Below are 22,174 nucleotides of genomic sequence, written 5' to 3'. Positions count from 1 at the left end.
ATGCTTGCTTTTAAACCATGCATTATATTTACAAAGGTACACTCACCAGAGGTGCCTTCTCTGGCTTCATGGTCCATGAGTCCGCCTTGGGAGAGCTGGGAGGGTATTGGCTCCAGGGTGATAAACAGTTCCTGGCCGTCCGGGACAATGGTTTCTCCACTTGCATGCTGTGCACTATCCTCCTCATCATCTTCCTCGTCCCCCAAATCTTCATTCCTTTTGCATGAGACTCCCCCCTTGCAGGTGTCCACGTACAGGGGTGAGATAGTGGTAGAGGCCCACCCTAGAATTGCATGCAGCTCATCATAGCAGCAGCATGTCTGGGGCTCTGACCTGGAGTGGCTGTTTGCCTCTTTGTTTTTTTTGGTACACTTGCCTGAGCTCCTTAATTTTCATGCAGCACTGCTGCGGGTCCCTGTTGTAGCCTCCGTCCATCATGCCCTTGGAGATTTTTTTCAAATATTTTGGCATTTTGTCTTTTGGACAGAGTTCTGATAGCACAGATTCATCTCCCCAAACAGTGATCAAATCCAGTACCTCCCGTTCGGTCCACGCTGGAGCTCTTTTGCGATTCTGGGACTGCATGGTCACCTGTGCTGACGAGTTCGCCACTCTGGCCAAACAGGAAATGAAATTCTAAAGTTCCCGGGGCTTTTCCTGTGTACCTGGCTAGTGCATCTGAGTTCAAAGTGCTGTCCAGAGCGGTCACAATGGAGCACTCTGGGATAGCTCCCAGAGGCCAATACTACCCCAAATTTGACCCAGCAATGTTGATTTCAGTGCTAAACCCCTCGTTGGGGAGAAGTACAGAAATCAATTTTAAGAGCCCTTTAAGTCAACAAAAATGGCTTTGTCCTGTGGATGGGTGCAGGGTTAAATCGATCTAACGCTGCTAAATTTGACCTAAACTCATACTGTAGACCAGGGCTAAGAAACCATGTCCTGGCTACAAGCAAAAATATGTTTTGACAACTTCATTACAGTACACTTTTTTGAATGCAGTGTTGCTGTAGCTGTGTTAGTCCCAGGATATTAGAGAGATAAGGTTGATGAGGTAGTATCTTTTATTGGATCAACTTCTGTTGGTGAGAGAGACAAGCTTTTAAGCTCCGTGTAAGCTCAAAAGCTTGTCTCTCTCACCAACAGAAGTTGATCCAATAAAAGATATTACCTCACCAACCTTGTGTCGCTAGGGGTTTTTTTTTGTAATTTAAAAACACTCACAAGTTAAGCAGAATAAAAATATGAACAATTTCTGTGAGCAAAGATAAAATAAATTCTTACTGCGAAAACAAATTTCTTCTTGTGGAGTTAATTGCACTGTCAACTTTTTGGATGGCATTGAGAATGGATGATTCAACAAAGTTATCACCAGCTGGTCTACCTTGCGTTACTGCAGAAAAAAAAAATCCATAGTTTGAGAAATGTCTCATTTTTAAAGTTCAAATTTATGTGATATAAATAGCATTTAATAACATTTGGCATTTTAAAGTGACAAGCCTTACAAGAACAAAAAAAGCTGTAAATCCTGACATTTATATTAGACATTGCAAAGAATAGGCAATTATCTTCCATACAATAATCCTAGCTGGCATGTTCAGAATTGGTAAAGAGATACAGGACACCTTCAGATCACTGGTTCAGATCCGGTTAATAATGACAATGTTATCAACGTACAGCTGCTTAGACACTTTTGTGAATTAAGTCTCACTTCAATTCTTAGAGGAGAAGGAGCCACCCAAAAATCATCATAATTGGAATTGAATCTCAGTAGAAAGGGTCACAAGGATGAAGTACACTGAGCTTTCAACAACATTTTGGTCATCACAGAAGGAACCAATCTGAGGTCCCAAAATCCCAATTGTTAAGAAACCATAAACATTGTTTTTTAAGGAACAATTCAGTTTTGGGGCAACGTACTTAGCATAATCCACCAAGAGCCACACGTTCATATTCTCTCACTCTTCTGTTAGAGTAAAGCAGACTAGCAATATTGAGGGAGCCTCCCCATGGACCAGTACTACGAAGTTACATTTGAAAAAGGAAGTTAGCGTCATAAAAATGAAGCATCTGGGAGCAGGCAAAGGGGTATGAGGTAAAATAAAGAGGACTTGTAAAAACCATTCCATCCCAGACAATCTCTAGAACACTACAAAATCCCTGAAAAATAAGCAAGAGACTCCATTCCCATCATCTCACCCATTTTCCAATTAGCCCTTGCTCCCTAGTAAAAACCAGGAAAACAGTGGAGCTTTCCAACATGAGAGGTTCATTGTGATAAAATAGGGTAGTGATATCTGATGAGGTTATTAACTCATCTAAATTAGTCACAATGGTAGTTCAGATTAAGTGGTGCTTTCTCAGGAGAAAATATCTACTGAGGGAAGTTACGGGTTGCTCAGTGGACCAATCTACACAACGAACAGCAGCATTTTTTAAAAAGCTACAAGCTGCTTTGTCTGCGCTCTCTCATTTATATCCAATCTTATACGGGATAATACATGCAATATATTATGCTCAATTGACTTCACTGCAAACAAAGAATAAATAGAAGATAATATGCATGGATAGTTGTTACAGTTGTATAATAGAATCTATACACTTTACTATTACTTTGGGAAGGGGGCTTATAAAAAATAAAGGTCCATTTTTATTTAAATTTTAACCAATTGTGTCACTCCTTTGTCAAATACAAAATAAGCATGGGAGACCCTTATAGAACAAACATGTTAAACTATCATTTCTCATTGGTCCATTCTCAGAGACTGACAGAACCAATACTGATTCCTGAGAGAAAATACTTTGCCCAGATAGTTTTCTGTACTCTAGAGCTGAGAGCATGCACACAGATGACAAAATACAGGCATTTTTAGCATGAAACCCTAAATGGCTCCAAGAGCAACCCCCCGAAAGTAGAAGTACAAAATTGTGCCACGCAAAGCCATTAACGTCATCCTCCAATTTGTCTTTGGATTCCTTAGTTATTAGTAATGCATTGTTAAATTACAGTTTCTAGGACAGAATTAATTGGGAGATCAGCACAAATGGCAAAATTACTGCAGCATGTTCAGAAAGTACCGTCTTACTTTCTTAAATTTTGTGTTTTATTACAATGACCTTCAAATGGGTACACACAGAGAAAGAGCAAAAAAAAGAAAAGAAAAGAAAAATCACTCAAAATTTTTCTTGATGATTTCTTCATGCACCAACTACCTTAATTTTTTTTGAATGCAGCAGAGTTTTCTTCTTAAAAAGAAAAAATGTGATGTAACCCAAGGCATGCCATGCACCTGGTAAATCCCCTTCTAGTGACCCCGAATAGGACTGCCACATGATAATTGTGTTACAAATCCCCGAAATACCTTTTTGTTGCATACAAATTAAACTGTAATGACATTCTTTGTTATATGCAATGTTGTTATAGTCATGTTGGTCCCAGGATATCAGAGAAACAAGAAGGGTGAGGTAATATCTTTTGTTGGACCAACTTCTGTGTAAGCTCGAAAGCTCATATCTCTCATCAACAGAAGTTGGTCCAATAAAAGATATCACCTCACCCACCTTTTGTTTCTCTACTATTCTTTGTTATATAATTTTCATTTAATTATAATATATCTGCCTCTTTCCTTACTTTTGAGGGATTTTGTTTTTTTTAAAATCCATAATATTTTCTTTAACTTTTTTTTTTAAAACAACAAATGAAATACATTCTCAAGCTTAACTTTCCCTCAGTTCAGTTTTGGGTCTCAGAGTAATTCTACTTCTTGAAAGGTATTATTGCTTTAATAAACATTTAAAAAAAAAAGATATCTGCTAACATTATACAGGACCTGCTTTTGAAATGGCAACCAGTACCTCAAAGCTATTTGGGGACACTGTTCTTGGTTTAACAAAAAAAGACAAGGATAAAAGTAAATGTTCATGAGGTGATAATTTTCCTTGACATATATTTCATTTTCTTTGATGTTTAACATTATAATATCTACTAACTGGAGAAAGAGAAGAGTGCTGTCAATTAAATATTTAATAAAAGCATATTTACAATTTGTCTGTCAAAAAAGCTCTATGCTTATCAGAACTCAAGACACTAGGCAGATTTTCAGAAATTGAAACATTAGTAGAGGAACAGCTACTTGGAAACTTACTGGTAACAGTCAGCACCATACTGGTTGTAGCCAGGCCAAAAGAGTTCCTTGCAACACATTCATATCTCCCCTGGTCTCCTTGTCCTAAGTCTCTGATTGTAAGAGTGCCATCTGAGTTCACATGGAATTTGCCACTCTCAGTAATCTGAACACCGGTCTACAAACAAAAACACCCAAAGTGCATGTTATTGGTGTCTCTCAATTTCTTCTCAGAAAAGGTGGAAAGCTACTACTAATGAAACATCTCAAATCAACTACTGATTAGAGGTAGTCTGATTCATGAAGGCCCTCAACACATGGAACAATTTTTGTGGGGGGACTGAAAAAAATGTTTTAGATTCCACCACAGACAAGGCATAGGAATATACATCAGAGTGCTTCAAAATCAATGGTGGGGATCTGTTTTGTTTTTCTTTCCCATTAATGTGCTGGTCCCCTCCCTCTTACTGCTTTATCTGTACCTGGTAATTTGCAAAGGTGACCTATGAGGACACTGTGGAGGTAGGAGAAGTCTTGCTGTAACTGACTGACTGAGTACAAAGGAGTATTTGGGCAAAGTATTTTCTCTCAGAGAGTCAGGAAATCTTACTGATGCTATTAGCCTCTGAGAATGGACCAATGAGATTGGGGTGTTAACATGTTTGTTTCACAAAGTGGCTTCTTTGCTTATTTTGTAGTTTACAGGAGTGGTACAATCAGTTCAGATTTAAATAAAAATTAGTTTTATTTCTTTACTATTACTTTTTAGATATATACAGTAAACATAACAGTTATTGATTATATTTAAATCAGGAGGCTTTCTTCACAAATGAAAGTGAAAGGAAATGTATAGAGTCTCCAATACTGTAGCAACTTAAAGTTAAAGTTTTGTGTATGTAAAAACCCCCTAGCAAGAATTCCATCAGGACAGGTACCATATAGGATAAACGTAGGGTGCCCTACACTAAGCCCCAACATGGGAGCAGGCCAGGAGTGGGGCTGCAAGAGGAAGGGGCAGATTGGGCTGGGAGCAGGATCTCAATAGCACAGAGTACTTTGGAGATCCTAGGGTAGGAGTGCAAGCTCTGACGGTTTGATCATTTAAAATGCAGTTCCGACAACTATTTGGGTAAGAGAGTTTAACAGATGAAGCTTGAAGGAAAAAAAAAGATACAGACCAGTGAAGGAATACAGATAATGCAAGATGGTGCTTGTTATAAAAATAATAAGGTAACTGTTGTTATGCAGATAATCTACCAAACAACAAAACTAATTAAGATGGTGTAAAAAGTTTTTGTGTTAGTTAAAACCACAAACTAGTTTAAGCTCATTGAAACCACTGTAAAAGGAAGGGTTGTGACCACTGCTACAGGAAGAGTCTGAGAGAAGCAGACAGTAGCTGACAGAAATAAGTGCTGTTCACAGCTAAGCATAGGATATAAAAGTGGATGTTGAACAATGAGGAACCAAGACCAGGAACACCTGAATGGTGTAGTGGGACCTCCTTATCACTCTACTGTAATAAGGCCATTGTTTATAGTATGAGGGAAGCAATCTATTTATCGCTGACCTCGGAACCAAAAGTAGGAGTGGGCTGATAAAGTTTGCGGATGACACAAAGTTGGGAGGTATTGCCAATTCGGAAAAGGATCGGGATATCCTCCAGGGAGATTTGGATGACCTTGTAAACTGGAGTATTAGTAACAGGATGAAATACAATAGTGAAAAGTGTAAGGTTATGCATTTAGGGATGACTAACAAGAATTTTAGTTATAAGCTGGGGACGCACCAGTTGGAAGTAACGGAGGAGGAGAAGGACCTAGGAGTCCTGGTTGATCGTAGGATGACTATGAGTAGGCAATGTGATGTGGCCGCTAAAAAAGCTAATGCGGTCTTGGGATGCATTAGGCGAGGTATTTCTAGTAGAGATAAGGAGGTGCTAGTCCCGTTATATAAGGCGTTGGTGAGACCTCATTTGGAGTATTGTGTGCAGTTTTGGTCTCCAATGTTTAAGGAGGATGAATTCAAACTGGAACGGGTACAAAGAAGGGCCACTAGAATGATCCGAGGAATGGAAAGCCTGTCGTATGAAAGGAGACTTGAGGAGCTCGGTTTGTTTTCCTTAACCAAAAGAAGGATAAGAGGAGATATGATTGCACTCTTTAAATATATCAGAGGGATAAATACCAGGGAAGGGGAGGAATTATTTCAGCTCAGTGCTAATGTGGACACGAGGACAAACGGATATAAATTGTCAGTCAGGAAATTTAGGCTTGAAATTAGACGAAGGTTTCTAACCATCAGAGGAGTGCAATTCTGGAACAGCCTACCGAGGGAAACAGTGGGGGCGAAGGACCTCCATGACTTTAAGATTAAGCTAGATAAGTTTATGGAGGGGATGGTATGATAGGATAACGGGTTTAGTCAATAGGTCAATAACATGCCACAATGGTAATTAGTACAAAGGGTCAATGATAGGATATTGTTAGCCTTTTTCCAGAGGGTCTGGCTGGAGAGTCTTGCCCGCATGCTCGGGGTTCAGCTGATCGCCATATTTGGGGTCGGGAAGAAATTTTCCTCCAGGATAGATTGGCAGTGGCCCTGGAGGTTTTTCGCCTTCCTCCGAAGCATGGGGCAGGGGTCGCTTGCTGGTGGATTATCTGCTACTAGAAGTCTTTAAATCATGATTTGGAGCATTCAACAGCAGAGTCAAGGGAGAGAATTATTTCAGGAGTGGGTGGATCGGTTTATGTGGCCTGCATCTTGCAGGAGGTCAGACTAGATGATCATAATGGTCCCTTCTGATCTTGAATTCTATGATTCTATGATTATTGCAGTATGGGGTTTATAGTCATGTTGAGTACAGCATATGGGATGTATTTCCTTTGGTAAAAGGGTAAAAAGCCAATCAGATTTTGGGAAATAAAGGTACTTCCAGTGAATTTTCAACTCATAGCCTTATTCTTAGAACCAGATTCAAAAATTACAACAGCCAACCCAAGGAGACAAGGTGGGATGTCATAAAGGAAGACGTGTTAGCATGTAGTATGATAGGGGATATGGCATTGAACATAGCACTTTCGAGGGACAGGACTCAGAGTAGACTCCATTTGATGGGAGTAACACAAGAAAGATGACTATGACTTTGGAGATTCTAGCACAGCTCCAGGCTATAGCATTACTGTTAGGCAGAACTGCAATGAATTAGAGCAGCCCCCTAGGCCACCTAATTTATGAAGAAGGCCATTTCAGTCCTGAAGAATCCCAAGAATTTAAGTATGGCATAGCACACTCTTTCAACTCTTGTATTGTAATTTTACTGAAAATAGGCTACGGTTAAAAAAGCTTTTATGTACAGTAGATTTGTATAGAGCTTTTAATCTTTTAAAGCCTTCCAAAATGGAATAGTTTAATGAATCTGATCTATTTTGGATGAATTTGTCAAATTGTTTTAAAAAAAGATGTTGCTTTTAAGAAACAATACTTAGGACCAATTTATGCCATCCACTTGTGTTGCTCTCAATCTATAATCAGAGACAGAATCTGCCCTTATACACAATGGCTTGCTAATTTTCTGATGTAAAGACTGAAAAATATAATACAGGCCTTTAAACGACAGACTAAATTGCTGAAGTTTGCTCTTTGTCATTTTCAAAAACATTAACAAATATTTTTAAAAGGATTGTTTGAGGATTACAATAGGTGTCTATATTTTGGTAAAAACCACAGCTGCAACTGAACAACACTGGGTCCATTACTTTTAAGGTTCTGTATCAGCTGGACAAGACTGAGAGCCCCTTAGATATAATTAAGTGACCCTACCTTGCTCCAGCTGATTGTGGGCTGAGGTTCTCCACGTGCACTGCAAGGAATCTCTACATTCTTTCCAACCTCTGCGCTGGTATCTTGTGGAAGTTGAGAAAATACTGGCAGAGCTGCAGAAAACACAAACACACATTCCTTATATTGTCATCTCTTCTAATACCCAACAGTGTCATCGACTTACACTTTCCTGGATTGATTATGTTTGCCATGGCTAACAGATCCTCAGCTGGTATAAACTGTTATAGCATCATTGACTTCGCTGGAACTATGACAATTTACATCGACTGAAGATCTGCCCCTTGGAGTTTAGTTACTGTAATGAGAACAACAAAGCCATGTTATCCCATGTAATAAGAAAATGATAGAAAAATCTTACTAAACTTTGGAAAGGTCTTACTCCATTTACATTCATGCTATAACATTCACTAGGCTCAGATGAGTCCCATATCCCTAAGATCATATAAAGGTCTTTTGTTAACTTTTCTGTTTCTATAGTTTAGGGCATGGATACTCATATGTTCAAACATGTCTTAAGTTAGTAGGAAAAAATACTTATAATGGTACTATCACAAATTATAGAATCATAGAAATTATGTTTGAAAGGGACCTGTTAGGTTATTTTAGGATGTTGCATCAAAAAAGAAAAACACTATTTTAGGCCATAATTTCCATAAGTGGGCCTAATTTTGATTTAGATGACTCTACTGCATTTGTGATGAGTACATCATTAAGTAAAATGATTCACTACCCTATTGCCTTAACCAATTTTATTTTAATTTTAAAATTACATTTGACCTTTAATAACATAACCTCTTACTTCCTGTTTTACAACTGGTGTTTAATAGAAACAATCATTTCCTTCTATTATTGCCCTTTAAATATTTATATGAAGTAATAACACATTGGGGAAACACTCATGTTCTCACAAGTAACAATGTTGACATTGATGGTACTACATTAATGGATTAAACCCTTTTAAATGGTAAGGAAAATTCACTCCGCTTGCTGTAAATTCAAGAAGTATATTTATAGATAATTTTACCATATTCCATAATACGGAAACTGGATAAATATAGCCTGGGAATTTTTTTTGTTTTGGATTTATATTTATATAGGGCCAAATTCTCTGCCCACCACCACAGAAATGCTTCATGGAAGGTGGAATCCTCTCCTGATAGCCTGTGGAGTGTTACTGGAGTTGTTCCTCAGCAAAATACAATGTGGTACAAATGTGAAATGAACAAACCAGTTATACACAGGATTCTGGTACTGAAAACAAACCATGATTTTGTCTACTACCCCCAAAAGTGAAAATGATGTTTCTAAATACATATTTATCATTAAAAGTGTGACCATCTGATAAGTTTCTAGGCACATTTATAACCTTAAAAACAGCAGAAAACAAAACACCTAATTTATTACCTTTAGGTTGCACATTCAGCTGGATGGTCACTCTCCTTACACCCAAAGCACTGACAGCTTGGCATTCATACTGGCTTTGATCATGTTGGGCCACATGTACAATACGCAATGTTCCAGATGACAGCACCGTGTGGCGTCCATCAGGAGGCAGCTGACTTCCTGCAATGTGTCAAACAACAGAGACATAAATATGGTAAATTACACTCATCTTATATACATACTTATAGGGTTTTTTATTATTATTTTAGTTAACATTTTAGGAGGCAATATATATTAAAAGGCATTCCCTTCAAAATTCTTGACATGGTTAATTGTGAGCATTTTGCTCTTTCCTTTCAAATTCTACCATTGGTGGTCTTTTTCTCTTTGCTTATTAAACAAGATGTTAATTTAGTGATACTTTTAAAACATTAAAATTGCCAGCAACATAGCATAGAACTCAGAGCATTTGATCATGTTTGATAATACCAAATTCGGAAGGGCTAATATTCATTATTTAGACCTTGTTATGAAAAAAGATCCAGTCCACAAAAAGAGAAATTGAATTGATCAGACAGTCTAACGAATTGATACAGTAGTTTTTCACCTCTGGAAAATGTAAATGGTTTAATTTTAGTATCTGCTGACAGTACCTGAGTGGGGAACAATGGGTTATTGAGCAATGTGAGTTGCTTGCTTCAATGTCATGGTCAGATAATGAGCTATTCATCATCTTGCTAACAGTGTTGCTTTTTATTGAGGAGTGTGACAGAGAGATCACTATGTGATCTGAAGGAGAGCCAGAGTACATAGGTGTTGAACTCAAATAATAAACAACAACAACAACAATAATTAGTCCCATATAGTGCTTTTACTCATATGTCTCCAAAATGCACTTTAGACACGGGAGGTACGCATTGTGATAATTACAGTTTTACAGATGAGGAAACTGAGCACAGAAAGGTGAACTGACTTGCACAAAGTCATTCAAACAGGGCAGTACCACAGCCAGGAAGAGAATGCAAGTCCACTGCTCTGTCCACTAGGACACACCCCATCTCAGCAAACCTGAACATTTGGTAAGGATTCAGACTACTTAAGGAAGCAATCAGAATATGTCTTATGAAAAAAGTGATCAGAAACTGGTTATAAAGTGAGCCCTTTTTCTTTAGCTTCCAGATTTGCACTAGTATTGTTGTGTAGGAAGGAATGAGGTTAGCTGGACACTAAGGTTTTTGTATAAAAGGATAAATTCCATAATATTTACTAAATAAACTCATGTCCATATAATCCCAGGGTGACTATATCGGTATTATTTCCAATCCAATCCATGTAAATTGGATTGCCACAAAATTCAAAAACTGAAGATTAAGTGGTATTGAGTTGTTTGCTAATTTGAAACTCTATTGCCAAGCAACCCCCTTGAGCTATTTCCTCATTTTTAGTAAAATTACTAAGTAAAGTCCATAACGTATCATTGCTATTTAGTAACATAAGGACAAATCCTCACCTGTTGAACCCTTGTACAATGGCAGATTGTGGCCAATACTGCAATTTACCACATAATTACAAATTGATCCATAGGTTCCATAAAAGAAGACTGTTCCAAAATATTAAACATACTGATATGAACTTATTTTGCTATTGCTTGCTTGGAAATAACTATTCAGAAGCAGATGTTATGAAGTGACCTTTTAAATCTATGGATATTTCCAAAATTACAAGGTGCTAAATTCTAACCTCAGTTAAGCATGCAAAATTGAACAGAAGATGCACACGCTTAGCTGAAGGCAGAAGTCCACCCAATATACTTAATTTAAAAAAATACGGCATAAACCAGGTAAAGTGAGATTTTTGTTAAAACAGTAACATTATCTTTTGTCATTAATATTACAGCAAGCAAAATTGTTCTACTATATAAGGCCCCAGCTACAAAGAGTCTAAGAGCCAACAACTGAGGCTAGAAAGGAAAACAGAAAGACTGTGGTTGTGCAAACTAAGTTACAGGGGGTAACTCAAACTTAGAAATGGTGTGGGCATAGCATGATTGAACAGGTTGTAGATTGGTTTGTTTCTTAAATTCTATGCATATACAATAAACGTCATAAAATAGAAATGTTGTCTTCATCCTACTTCTTGCGAGTGTTGCAGTAGGAGTTGATCGTAAGGAGGAATTTGAATGACAAGAGGAAGGTTGCCTGCCAAAGCAAGTCTGTGAGGGAATTTCAGGCAAGGGGATGGATATGGGGAAAGTGGATGGCTGGGCACTGAGACCAGCATCATTGACAGATCAGAGAATGTGTTTTTTTTGTACACATGTGATGACATAAGAGATTAGGTCAGATAAATACAAATAGCTTTAAATATCTCAATTTCAGTAATTCTACACAATACTTCCTTGATTTACTTTTAGTAATTCTTTCCAATAACAAAAAAAAAGAAAAAAAAAAGAAAGAAAGAAAAGAAAAAGGCTGAAGACTATTTTTATTTATTTTAAATATAAAATTCAGCACAAAAATATATGATCTCATGTAGATTTGGCTATACCTGATTTGGTCCAGGCAATCACAGGAAGAGGATTACCATCTGCTTCACACTGGAAATCTACCGTGTGCCCTTCTATTGCCACCTGATTGTAGGGACTTACTGTAAACTGCGGAGGAGCTGAACAGAAAAAAATAATTGCTTGACAATAACACACACACACTGCAGGTGTAAATCATGTCATGTGCTTTCCTTTACTACCAAGGAAGCAAAGTGTTTTTTGTGTTACCATTTGCAGTACTGAAAGCAGCTAAAATAACTGAGTAATATAGGTATGTATAAAAAGTATAAACCCATTACTTTCAGAAGAACTTTTTACAATGTCACTAGAGTCACCACACAAAATTAAAAACTTGGGAGAACATGGCTTGAAAGAATGATGATCTGTCACGGGTCCATTAAGACACAAGCTCATTGAAATGAGTACAGCTGGGACTCTGAGGACGAACAGTACACAGCTCTGATTCCTATCAAGAGTCTTCCTATTTACGGTGGATAGCAGGAAAACACATTCCTAAAACCCCATCTCTAAGAGAACATAATTCATGTCTCATAGCTTCTTATGCAAAAATCAACAAAAGAAAGATCCTGAAATCAAAACTCTTGTGTATGATAGCAGCGGCAGTAAGGAATAACATGGACGACTTCCACAATTCTTCCTCAGTCAGAGAAGCACCAAAGGTGAAAGCTAGACATGATCTCATTAATCACAGAAAAACTCTTTGCTTATGGTCCAAATGCTGCCCTTGCATATTCTATATACAAAATGCTAAGGACATGGATGGAGGCTACTGTTGCTGCCAGTGGGTGGGCTTTATAGCTGATTGCTCGTAAAAGTGCTTCCCAACTCCTCTTTCACAGTGTGCTGAACTACAGGGCAACGCCGCTTTAAGTGGCTGTGGAAACACTGGTTCCCCAACAACATACCTTATCGTGGGGAGAGGAAAGGACAGCTGAGGAGTTACCTCAGATTAGCTAGGGGTGAGTAGAGGCAGCAGCAATGGAAGGACGGATGTGGAAGGAGTAAATTACTTCTCCCTGCTACTCCAGCTCCTGCTCGGTTCTAGTAGCTGTTTTCCCTCCTCAACCAGTGGGTGTGATATAATGTGCCTTTCAAAACATTATTCCTGCTTTAGATGGGAAAGTAAATGAGGATATAACAGTAAATATGGACTAAAATAAGAACCAGTTATTCAAATCCCCTTCCCCAAATTTGGACGGTTTGGATGAAATGGGACCACCACTAATTTTAGTTTTGTAAAACCGAAAGCATTTTTTGCCATCTCTATAGCAGACAAAAGGCTGGAGTTAATTTAAAATAATCCATTGGAGAAAGAAGATGAAAAGAAGGTAGTTCATAATTAGGTGTCCCTAACATCAATATCCAATCTTTCCACGTATATATGTCTCACACCCCCTTAAGCTTTTGCTTGGTTTTTAACTACATAGTTAATGCAGATCTCACTTTGTGGAGGTAAGTAATTCACCATGTTCTGCACCACCTTAAGAAGTGAATATGAATGCTATATTTCTTCCCTTTTCCCCAGTTCCCCATTTCTCTGAGTGCCTTGATTCCTGATTTAAATTCAGGAAGACGACTTTCAGAAATTTCAAGGAACTGAAGTTAAACTGCAGTTCAAAACATTGCAACTCAAGGTAGCTCAACTGATATTATTGCATGCTTTTTTTATCTTCTATTTTATAGATTTTTAAAATAAAAATTACTATTACCAATAATTATTTCCAGTAAATATGAACATCTCATGATTGTGAGCTATGTGAATAAAAATATCCTATTTTTTTTTTAAATCTGTTTTCCCACAAATCACTTTGCCCCAAAATGTACACTTCATCTTGACTTTTTTTTGTGTGTTCCATTTTCAATATATATATTTGGGTTCCTTCCTCAACATACATGTGTGTGTATATATATAAAAACTACTACTACCAATAATATATATGCTGACGAGGAAACACAAACAAGTATTCTCTCTCTCTCACTGACTATCTGTATATATATAAAACACCAAACACCCCATAATGGTATGGCTATGGCATGCAGAGCTAAGCATTCACCACCTTATCGCTACCCTGTAGTGACACCATGTACTGAGCAAAAGATTATGATTAAAGCGCTTTAGTGAATGTGGTGTCACACTAGATGAAACTGAATTTTAAAAGATAAAGTTTTAACTTCATGCCCCCTCCATTTATGGTGCTTGCTAAAGGCACAATTAAGGTAGTTTGAGTGCTTTAAGTGTGCATTTCAATACAGTAACTGCTTTGGGTTCCTTTAAAATTTAATCTTAACTCTGAATTTCCTGGGTATGTAATGTTTGGTTTGGGGATAATTAAAACATTCTTGTAATATGTTATACCATTAAGTTACTGATATGTCAGCTCAACCAGATCTCCACCTTCATTTTTTGCCTGTGAATATGCATTAGGCACCATTTAAAACTCAGAATTCATTGTCTCAGGAACTTGTAGTAACTACAAACTCCCAAAGTTAGAACTTGTAATTCCATAGTGGCAGCATGGTGTGAAAATGTTTAATTTTTTAAAGGCACTAATTCCATATGTCTATAAACAGAAAGATACACATCCTGCACAGAATTTTAGATTGCCTAGGAGGGCATAACTCCTTTGAGAATATTCACTGTCTAATCAGAATTCTTCCTCCAGATGAGCTGTCTTGAAAAAAGAATCATCATTAATTACTGCATCACAAACAAAAGATACTAATTATGTTAAAGTGAGATTCAAGAATGGCTAAGTACCATCAAATGTAATGAGACTTTTGTCTAAAGTCCCAAACAACAATCCCATGTAGATTTTTCAGAAGATGCTGTGGCAGAAAGCCATTTTGTAGGGAATTAATTAAAACAACCAAAAGAGTTGGCTTAAACTTGAGCAAAACCCAGCACTAACTACAACTAGGAAAACAGAAGATTAAAATCCAAATGAGTTGGCATTTCCACATCTCATCTCTTTTGTCACTGATTAACTTATGTTCTTGGGACACTACATTTATAATCAGGTAAAACAGAGTTGTATTGACTGTTCTAAGGCAGACCTTTTGATGTTGTAATATGTTTGACTCTTTCACACTCTCATTTATTGTTATAGAATGCTCACAAGCAGATCACCAATGCTAAAAAATCCATGAAGTTACTTAAAACAATTTCCATTGAGGAATCTTAGTATCAAAGTTATTACTTATTATTATTATTATTATGTTTATATTTATCACATAAACAGAGTTTTGTCATCTTACTAAAATCAATCAAGGCAAAACCTTTCTGGCCACACGTTATGAAGATGCTTACTCGGAATAAGTTTTGATTTACAGTGTTAATTATTGTAAGTCTTATAAACTAAGCACCTGCCTTACATACTGATTTCAACTTTTGAATGGGAAACATATTTTCAATTTTTATTTATTGCTTGTCTCAACCAATCTATAAAGCAGATTTTATGTTATTCACTCTAATTGCTGCCACAATATATATGGATACTATAGTAATCAGGAAAAAAAGATGGATCATCTGCTAAAATGACATAGAAGCATAACACATAAAACAAAACATGCAATCTGTTTTCAATGTGAAATAAGAAGCATCCTTTTGCATACCAGTTGGTTGATTAATGATCCAGCTAAAGAGAAATTAAAAAGCTACACACTGATATATAAAAGTAACAAGGAAGCAGTAAAGAATCTTGAAGGACAAGCAGATGGCAATTTCAATCATATGGTCTCTATAGATGAAAAACTGCAGTCTGTTGCTAGTGTTATTATAGGTTATGCATTATAAATAGTATACATCCAAACAAAGTAGTTCAAAATGCATATACAGGTTATTTAGGAAGGACAAATAAGGATAGATAAGAGTGACATCTGTGGGAAATAACTATTTATTGTCAAGAAAAAATTAGAAGTAAAATAACCCTGAGATATTCATAATAATAATAATGGTAGCAGAGAACCCAAACAGGGAGGAATCAAAGATTAAATCCTACTGGACATCTGTGATAAACCACTAGTCCATATACTGTATAACACAATTATTATAATTTGTGAAGAAAAAATGAGAGTAATAAAAATATTTTTAACCATTCAAATTATACCAACACAAATTCAAAGCACAAACTGGGTATTTTTTAATATAATAATGAAAACCTTCCTGCTATCATATGAAGAAGATACTAGAGAAAGAATAAAGATGATTTTGCTATCATTTTTTATTTTTCTCCTTTAAATGTATGTATTTTTGCCTTCGTGATATTCAAAAACTTTAAACAGGAAGGCAAGGGCCGAATGATCAGAATTGATTTTTTTAAGACTTTCCATTTATTCTGATGCTTTGATATTGAACACTTTTCTTTGCTCAAGTATTTACTGTGGGTTTTTTTCCAAAAGGGAGCTGCAAACCAACTGAAAGCTTGAAAGTTCATTGTGGTAGCCTCACAAAGGAACTCCTTATCCATTTATGAAATAATTTGCATTTTCTTACAACACTGCTCTCATAAGAAATATCCCCACAACAGTGACAACATGCTACAGAGGGAATTCTTTCCTCAATCCCTTTATATGTAAGCACTCAAATGTCACCCAACCTCCCTTTCCTCCCCAAACAAATCTGTGCTAAGCCTATGCCAATAGGATCTGTCCATAAAAGGCCAAATCCTATTTGCCTTCTACATGCCACACTCTCTCTGGTTAAGTTTTAAAGTTAATTCCAGAAGCTGATTTACTTCATGATCTAGCATGTGTTAGTTACAGACATAAGTAAAGCCATTCTAGAAGCAAGTCTTGTTATTTCAATAGCATTAAAGTAATGAATAAAAAGGTCACAATGAAAAAAAACTGTGCAAGAAGTTGACAAGGAAAAGCACATATAACAAGACATGATCTATCATCTGACCTTTCAGATACACGTGGATGTATGCCCTGTCATACTTATTAGAAGGCACTTTTCCTACTCTTCTATATTCAAGGATATTTGTTATGTACTTGGCTTATTGAAGCTACTAAAGCTGTACAATTCAGCTCTAGAAAATAATAGTGGCCTTTGAGACACCATGACTTCTAGGCTTCTATGAAGTTTAGAAACAAAGGTGGTCACGTATCTTCTCTTTGCAACAGGTTGGTTTATATATCATTAGCATTACTGGGTAGATTCTGTTAAGTATTTTTAAACTGGTGGACAGGGTTAAATTATTCTGAAGGGAGAAGAGAAATGCAGAGCTCTTTAATTAGACATATAAGAAATCATTTACGGGGACTATACAGTGAATTTTTTTAACAAGGCAATGGCGAAAAGTGAATGAAATAGTTGGAAGTGCAGTGTATGGGCAGTGATGTGGATTGGAATAAGCAGAGTGGTACTCATCCCATGGAAGTTTTGATGGAATGTACTTATTCATCTGGCTCTGTACAGGGACTTTGGCCAACCAGTAAACAGAGAAAATAATTACCTTAGAACTTACAACTTCTGGATCCATCTGGGAAGGCAACTTCCAGATGGATATACTGTCCTGTACGGGCCATCACCACCAAGGCACAGATGGCTGCTTGAGCCCATGATTTAGGAGTTCGAAAATGGAGAGCATAATGGATAAATGACTTGGCAGACATATGTAACAGTGAATTATATATAGTATGGGATAGAGAGGGGAGAGTTAACAGTGTACAGTAATTCCCAAAAAAGTCTTGGCATGGGGCCTAGCAATCAAACTAGAGCAGCGGTTCTTAAACTGTGGGTCAGGATCCCAAAGTGGGTCACAACTCTATTTTAAAGGGGTTACCAGGGCTACCATTAGACTTGGTGGGTCCTAGGGCTGAAGCCTGGGTGGTGGGGCTCGGGCTTCAGCTCCAGCCCTGGGCAGTGGGGCTCAGGTTACAGGCCTTCCTTGGGCTTCTACTTTGGCCTCCACCTGGGGCCTGGGCAGACTCAGGCTTCAGTTCCCCACCTGGGGCTGTGTAGTAATTTTTGTTGTTAGACAGGGGTTGTGTTGCAATGAAGTTTGAGAACCGCTGAACTAGAGAGATGAAGATAGGAGACTTTGCCCTTTGTAGTCAGATTTGAGCATGCCTATAACAGTGGCAAGTAGTCTGAAAATGACAGGGACATAACAGGGAAACTAGTGGATTTAGCCAATGAACTTGAAATAGTATATGCTTTGTGTATGGGTCAGGGGAGTGCCCTGGCAAAAGCCCTGGTATTCGGGCAATTAAATGAGTCAGACATGAAGATCTGCTTATGACCTTCATGTACATATATTATTATTGCATGACCAGAAAAAAAAAAGGAGGTGTAAAGATTGCTAGACAGCCAGTAACTCTACCTTCTCTTTCTCAATCTCTCAGTACTCAAGTGAACTAGTGATGGCAGTCCATGGGGGTCCATGAATACGATCAATGAATACAAGGAAAGATTTTAAATGCCTTAAAATTTTCTGGGCTTGCTTACATTCTGTATGCTCTCTTTCTCTCCCTAAAGTGTTTCTCAACTAATTCTGAGAAGATCATAGCCACATTGATTTAGACAGGCAGCCTACTGATTGTTATACTTCGATCAGCCAGCCAGGAATAGAAACTATACCTGGTGAGATTTTCAAACCATCTGTGTTGACCTAACTAGGCCCTTGCTGATGTCAATGGAAGCAGAATTAGGCCAACGGTGAACACTTCAAAACTCCCAGCCACAACACAATTTAAGTGACCAATCATACAGCATAAATAGCAAATTGCAAACAACAAATATTTAGAGAAGGTATTTTGTAAATAATCCAAAGGCTAAACTGGTTGGAAAAAAATGGCTCAAACAATTCAAAACAATGAAATAAATATTTAAAAATAATTTCTTCATAAATCATTTCTAAAGAGAAAAAAAGATAAACGATTAATGAAGAATCTATATCCAGATCTGTTCCAGACTGTGGACATTTTTTGCCATAGTCCATCTTCTGTATCTCTGTGTATCAGTTTGGATTAGATACACAGTAACAGTTTTCAAGTACATAGAAGGTTTTTACAAGGAGGAGGGAGAAAAATTGTTCTCTTTAACCTCTGAGGACAAAAAGCAATAGGCTTTAATTGCAGCAAGGACAGTTTAGGTTGGACATTAGGAAAAACTTCCTAACTATCAGCATTGGAATAAATTGCATAGGAAGGTTGTGGAATCTCGGTCATTGGAGATTTTTAAGAGCAGGTTAGACAAACTCCTGTCAGGAATGGTCTAGATAATACTTAGTCCTGCTCTGAGTGCCAGGGACTGAATTAGATAACCTCTTGAGGTCCCCTCCAGTCCTACGATTCTAGGATTCTATGATGATAAGCATGGCATAAAAACATATTATTACATTCGATTTAATTATTGCAACTCATATCTAGGAATGAATCCTCACACACAAGTTCCAGTGGGTGTAACCCACATCAGGTTGTCTGCTTAGCAACACAGTTCACCATAAACACATCACCCCAATACTCAGCTCTCTGCACTGGCTCCCTGTTGAATACAGAGTCAAGTTCAAGGTCTCCAGCATGATCATCAAAGCCATCCCTGGGATTAGTTCTAGCTATCTGAGACATTGCATCTGCCTCTGCCACAATGACTTCCTCTGACATCTATGATCCATCAGCACAATAAAGCTGTTGAACAATGAGGGAGACTCATGACTGCAGAAAACACTGTGGAACTAGATTATGGGTCCCAGTACTGCAAGGGACCACAAAACTAACCATTTTCAGAACAAAATGCAAAACTTATTTATTTGACTTAGTTTTCCCTAAGTCACACACCCAAAATGCACATCCATACACAATCAAACAAGCCAACAAGCCAAACCCCTCTAAAACTAGAAGTTATTTTCCTTACTGGCTAGAAAGAGGGTTTGGGGATTTTTTTGTTTTTAGAAACTATGGGTCATACAAGTTTACCCAACTGCTTATTTAACTATAAGGTCCTAAAATGGACCGTCAGGTTTGATCAAAGTTAACTCAAATGGTTATGTCAGCCTGTAGTAAGAGTAGCCAAATGATGTCTTGCACACCATCGACTATTTTGGGTGTAGCTGTGCTGGTCAATGTTGGTCTTCCCTGACTTTATACAGCTGGTAAAAAATAGTCTCATATAAACAAACCAAATTCATCCCTTGTGTATCCCTACTAGAGTCAATGGAGTTACCAGGGATGAATTTGGCCTAATAAACATTGAACGCTTGAAATACTGATATACAGTTCTAATAAATTGACTCCTGAGGGCTCAGTTCTGCCCTCAGATATGTATACTGTTCAGTCAACAATATTGTGTATATGTGTATCTGAGGCAAAATTTGACTAACAGGCATATTGGTATAGACAAGACAACAGATTGCAAGACAACAAAGAGCTCACATTTTCATCATACAGTTCAAAGAACGCATCTTAACACACATGACCTGAAAGCTATGTTTCACGCTTGAGCCATGGAAATCTCAACAGCAGCTTCATGTTCTACTTACTTTGAACAATAATATTTGCTGATGCTTGGATAGAGCCCTGGTTGTTATGAGCATGGCAGATAAACTGATTGTGGTCCTGCAATGTGACGTTCTGGATGAAAAGTCCTCCAGAAGAAGTGATGTTGTACCTGGACTCATCCAGCGACTCTCCATTTCCTCTCATCCAGCTGATGTGAGGTTGGGGGTGGCCTGTGGCCATGCATTCCAAAGTGGTGCTGGTGCCAACTAATACCTTTGTATTCTGGGGTTGAATGATAAAACTGGGCTTGGCTAGGGAAGAAAGAGAAAAACAAGGTGAAAAGGGGTGTTAATTTCCACCTTTTGAAACTAAACTGCTATGCTACTCTTTGAGTAAGGATCTTTCACATAAAGCACTGGTTTAAGACTCAGAAGATCGAAGTTCAATTCTCAAGTCTGCTGCAGACTTCCTGGATGGCCTGAGGAAAATTACATAATGTCTCTCTGCCTCAGATCCCCATCCGTAAAATAGGAATGACAACACTTCCTTTCTCCCACTTCTGGTCTCTTTAAATTTTAAGCTCTTCTAGCAGGGATTTTCTTATTATGTGTTTGTGCAGTGCAAAACAAAATGGGGCCCTGATCTTGATCAGGGCAGTACTGTAATTCAAATTAATAATATGAAAAATTATACAAACTTAAGAGAATACTTACTAACCCTCGAGTAGAGGTTTGGGGATGTTTTAAAGAATATATTTGAGAATTAAAAAGAGAGATGTGTATTCAAGTAAATGAAAAATGTGTTTCCAAACTAGACATAATGCAAAGAAGCAGAAAGTATTTACTTGGAACACTGGAGTATCTGAGGAAAGCACTCTGTGTTTTAACTTCGCCTGCCACATTCCGGGCCATACACTGATAGACGCCTTTGTCAGATTCTCTGGTATTCTGAATCATGAGGGTCCCATCTTCAAGCAAATTCAATCGCCTGTCATCTTTCATATCCAACAAGTGGCTGAAAATAGAGGAGAACTCTGACAAGTTATCTTTGTCAAATCTGCACATTTTGGAACACTTCTATCATCTTACAAATTAAGAAAAAGACACTGAATATTTTTGGAAAAAGTATAAAGACCAGATCCTGATGACAAACAAGTGCATTTACTATAAATTAATAGATCTGCATATTATGCAGTTGGAATTTCATACTTGGGATGGAGGATAAATTAATGATACTGGGACCATGCCTATGTTTCGATGCAATGTTCGGCTTCTAATTATGGGTTTAATAGTGTGAGGTGCTGCACACCCTCATCTCCCAGTGAAGACAATGGGAGAGGAGGGCTCTTAGTACCTTGCAGGAACAAGCCCTCTGTTAAGTTCTTGTATTTATTCTGATTTTGTTTAATAAAATGGTATAAATTGTCCCCGGTTCTAACAGTACAAAGTAGTGAGACTCCATCCTCTGTACATGGTCACATCAAGGTTACCTGGATTTGGGTCTGGGTCCTGTGGAGAGCACAGGTATTGTACAACCACTACTCCCCTCTGTGGACGAGTGGGGAGGAGACAGGAGTGGATTATGACTCTGCCTTTTCATTCCCCAGTGGAGCTGGCTAGATACATGAAGATAAGTGAAAAACACCCTTTACAACACTGCAGTCAATTATTTAATCCTAATGCAAGAGGGACGAGGTACTTTGGGATGAACGGTGACACATTTATACGCTACCTCTTACTCAGGGCTGTCATTAAACACCACATTCTAGCACATCTGTTTTGTTTTTATTGGCAATTGTTCTTTTAATTTTGCTGTT

General features: G+C 37.7%; 1 protein-coding gene across 1 annotated transcript in view; it reads right to left on the bottom strand.

The window, feature by feature from the left end:
* PXDNL (peroxidasin like) overlaps positions 1-22,174 on the bottom strand; it is a 282,705-nt gene that overhangs the window by 66,495 nt on the left and 194,036 nt on the right. The window contains exons 9-15 of the mRNA XM_045004068.1: positions 21,203-21,372; positions 20,400-20,669; positions 11,898-12,014; positions 9,372-9,530; positions 7,947-8,059; positions 4,146-4,302; positions 1,285-1,393 (exon numbers count right to left, since the gene is read on the bottom strand). Of these exons, the coding sequence (XP_044860003.1) occupies positions 1,285-1,393; positions 4,146-4,302; positions 7,947-8,059; positions 9,372-9,530; positions 11,898-12,014; positions 20,400-20,669; positions 21,203-21,372 (1,095 nt within the window). The remainder of the gene's footprint in view (positions 1-1,284; positions 1,394-4,145; positions 4,303-7,946; positions 8,060-9,371; positions 9,531-11,897; positions 12,015-20,399; positions 20,670-21,202; positions 21,373-22,174) is intronic.

Source organism: Mauremys mutica, chromosome 2 (genome assembly GCF_020497125.1).
Source record: "Mauremys mutica isolate MM-2020 ecotype Southern chromosome 2, ASM2049712v1, whole genome shotgun sequence".
NCBI lineage: Eukaryota > Metazoa > Chordata > Testudines > Geoemydidae > Mauremys > Mauremys mutica.
Note: the sequence above shows the minus strand (reverse complement) of the source record. Positions and strands in the feature narration are given on the sequence as shown.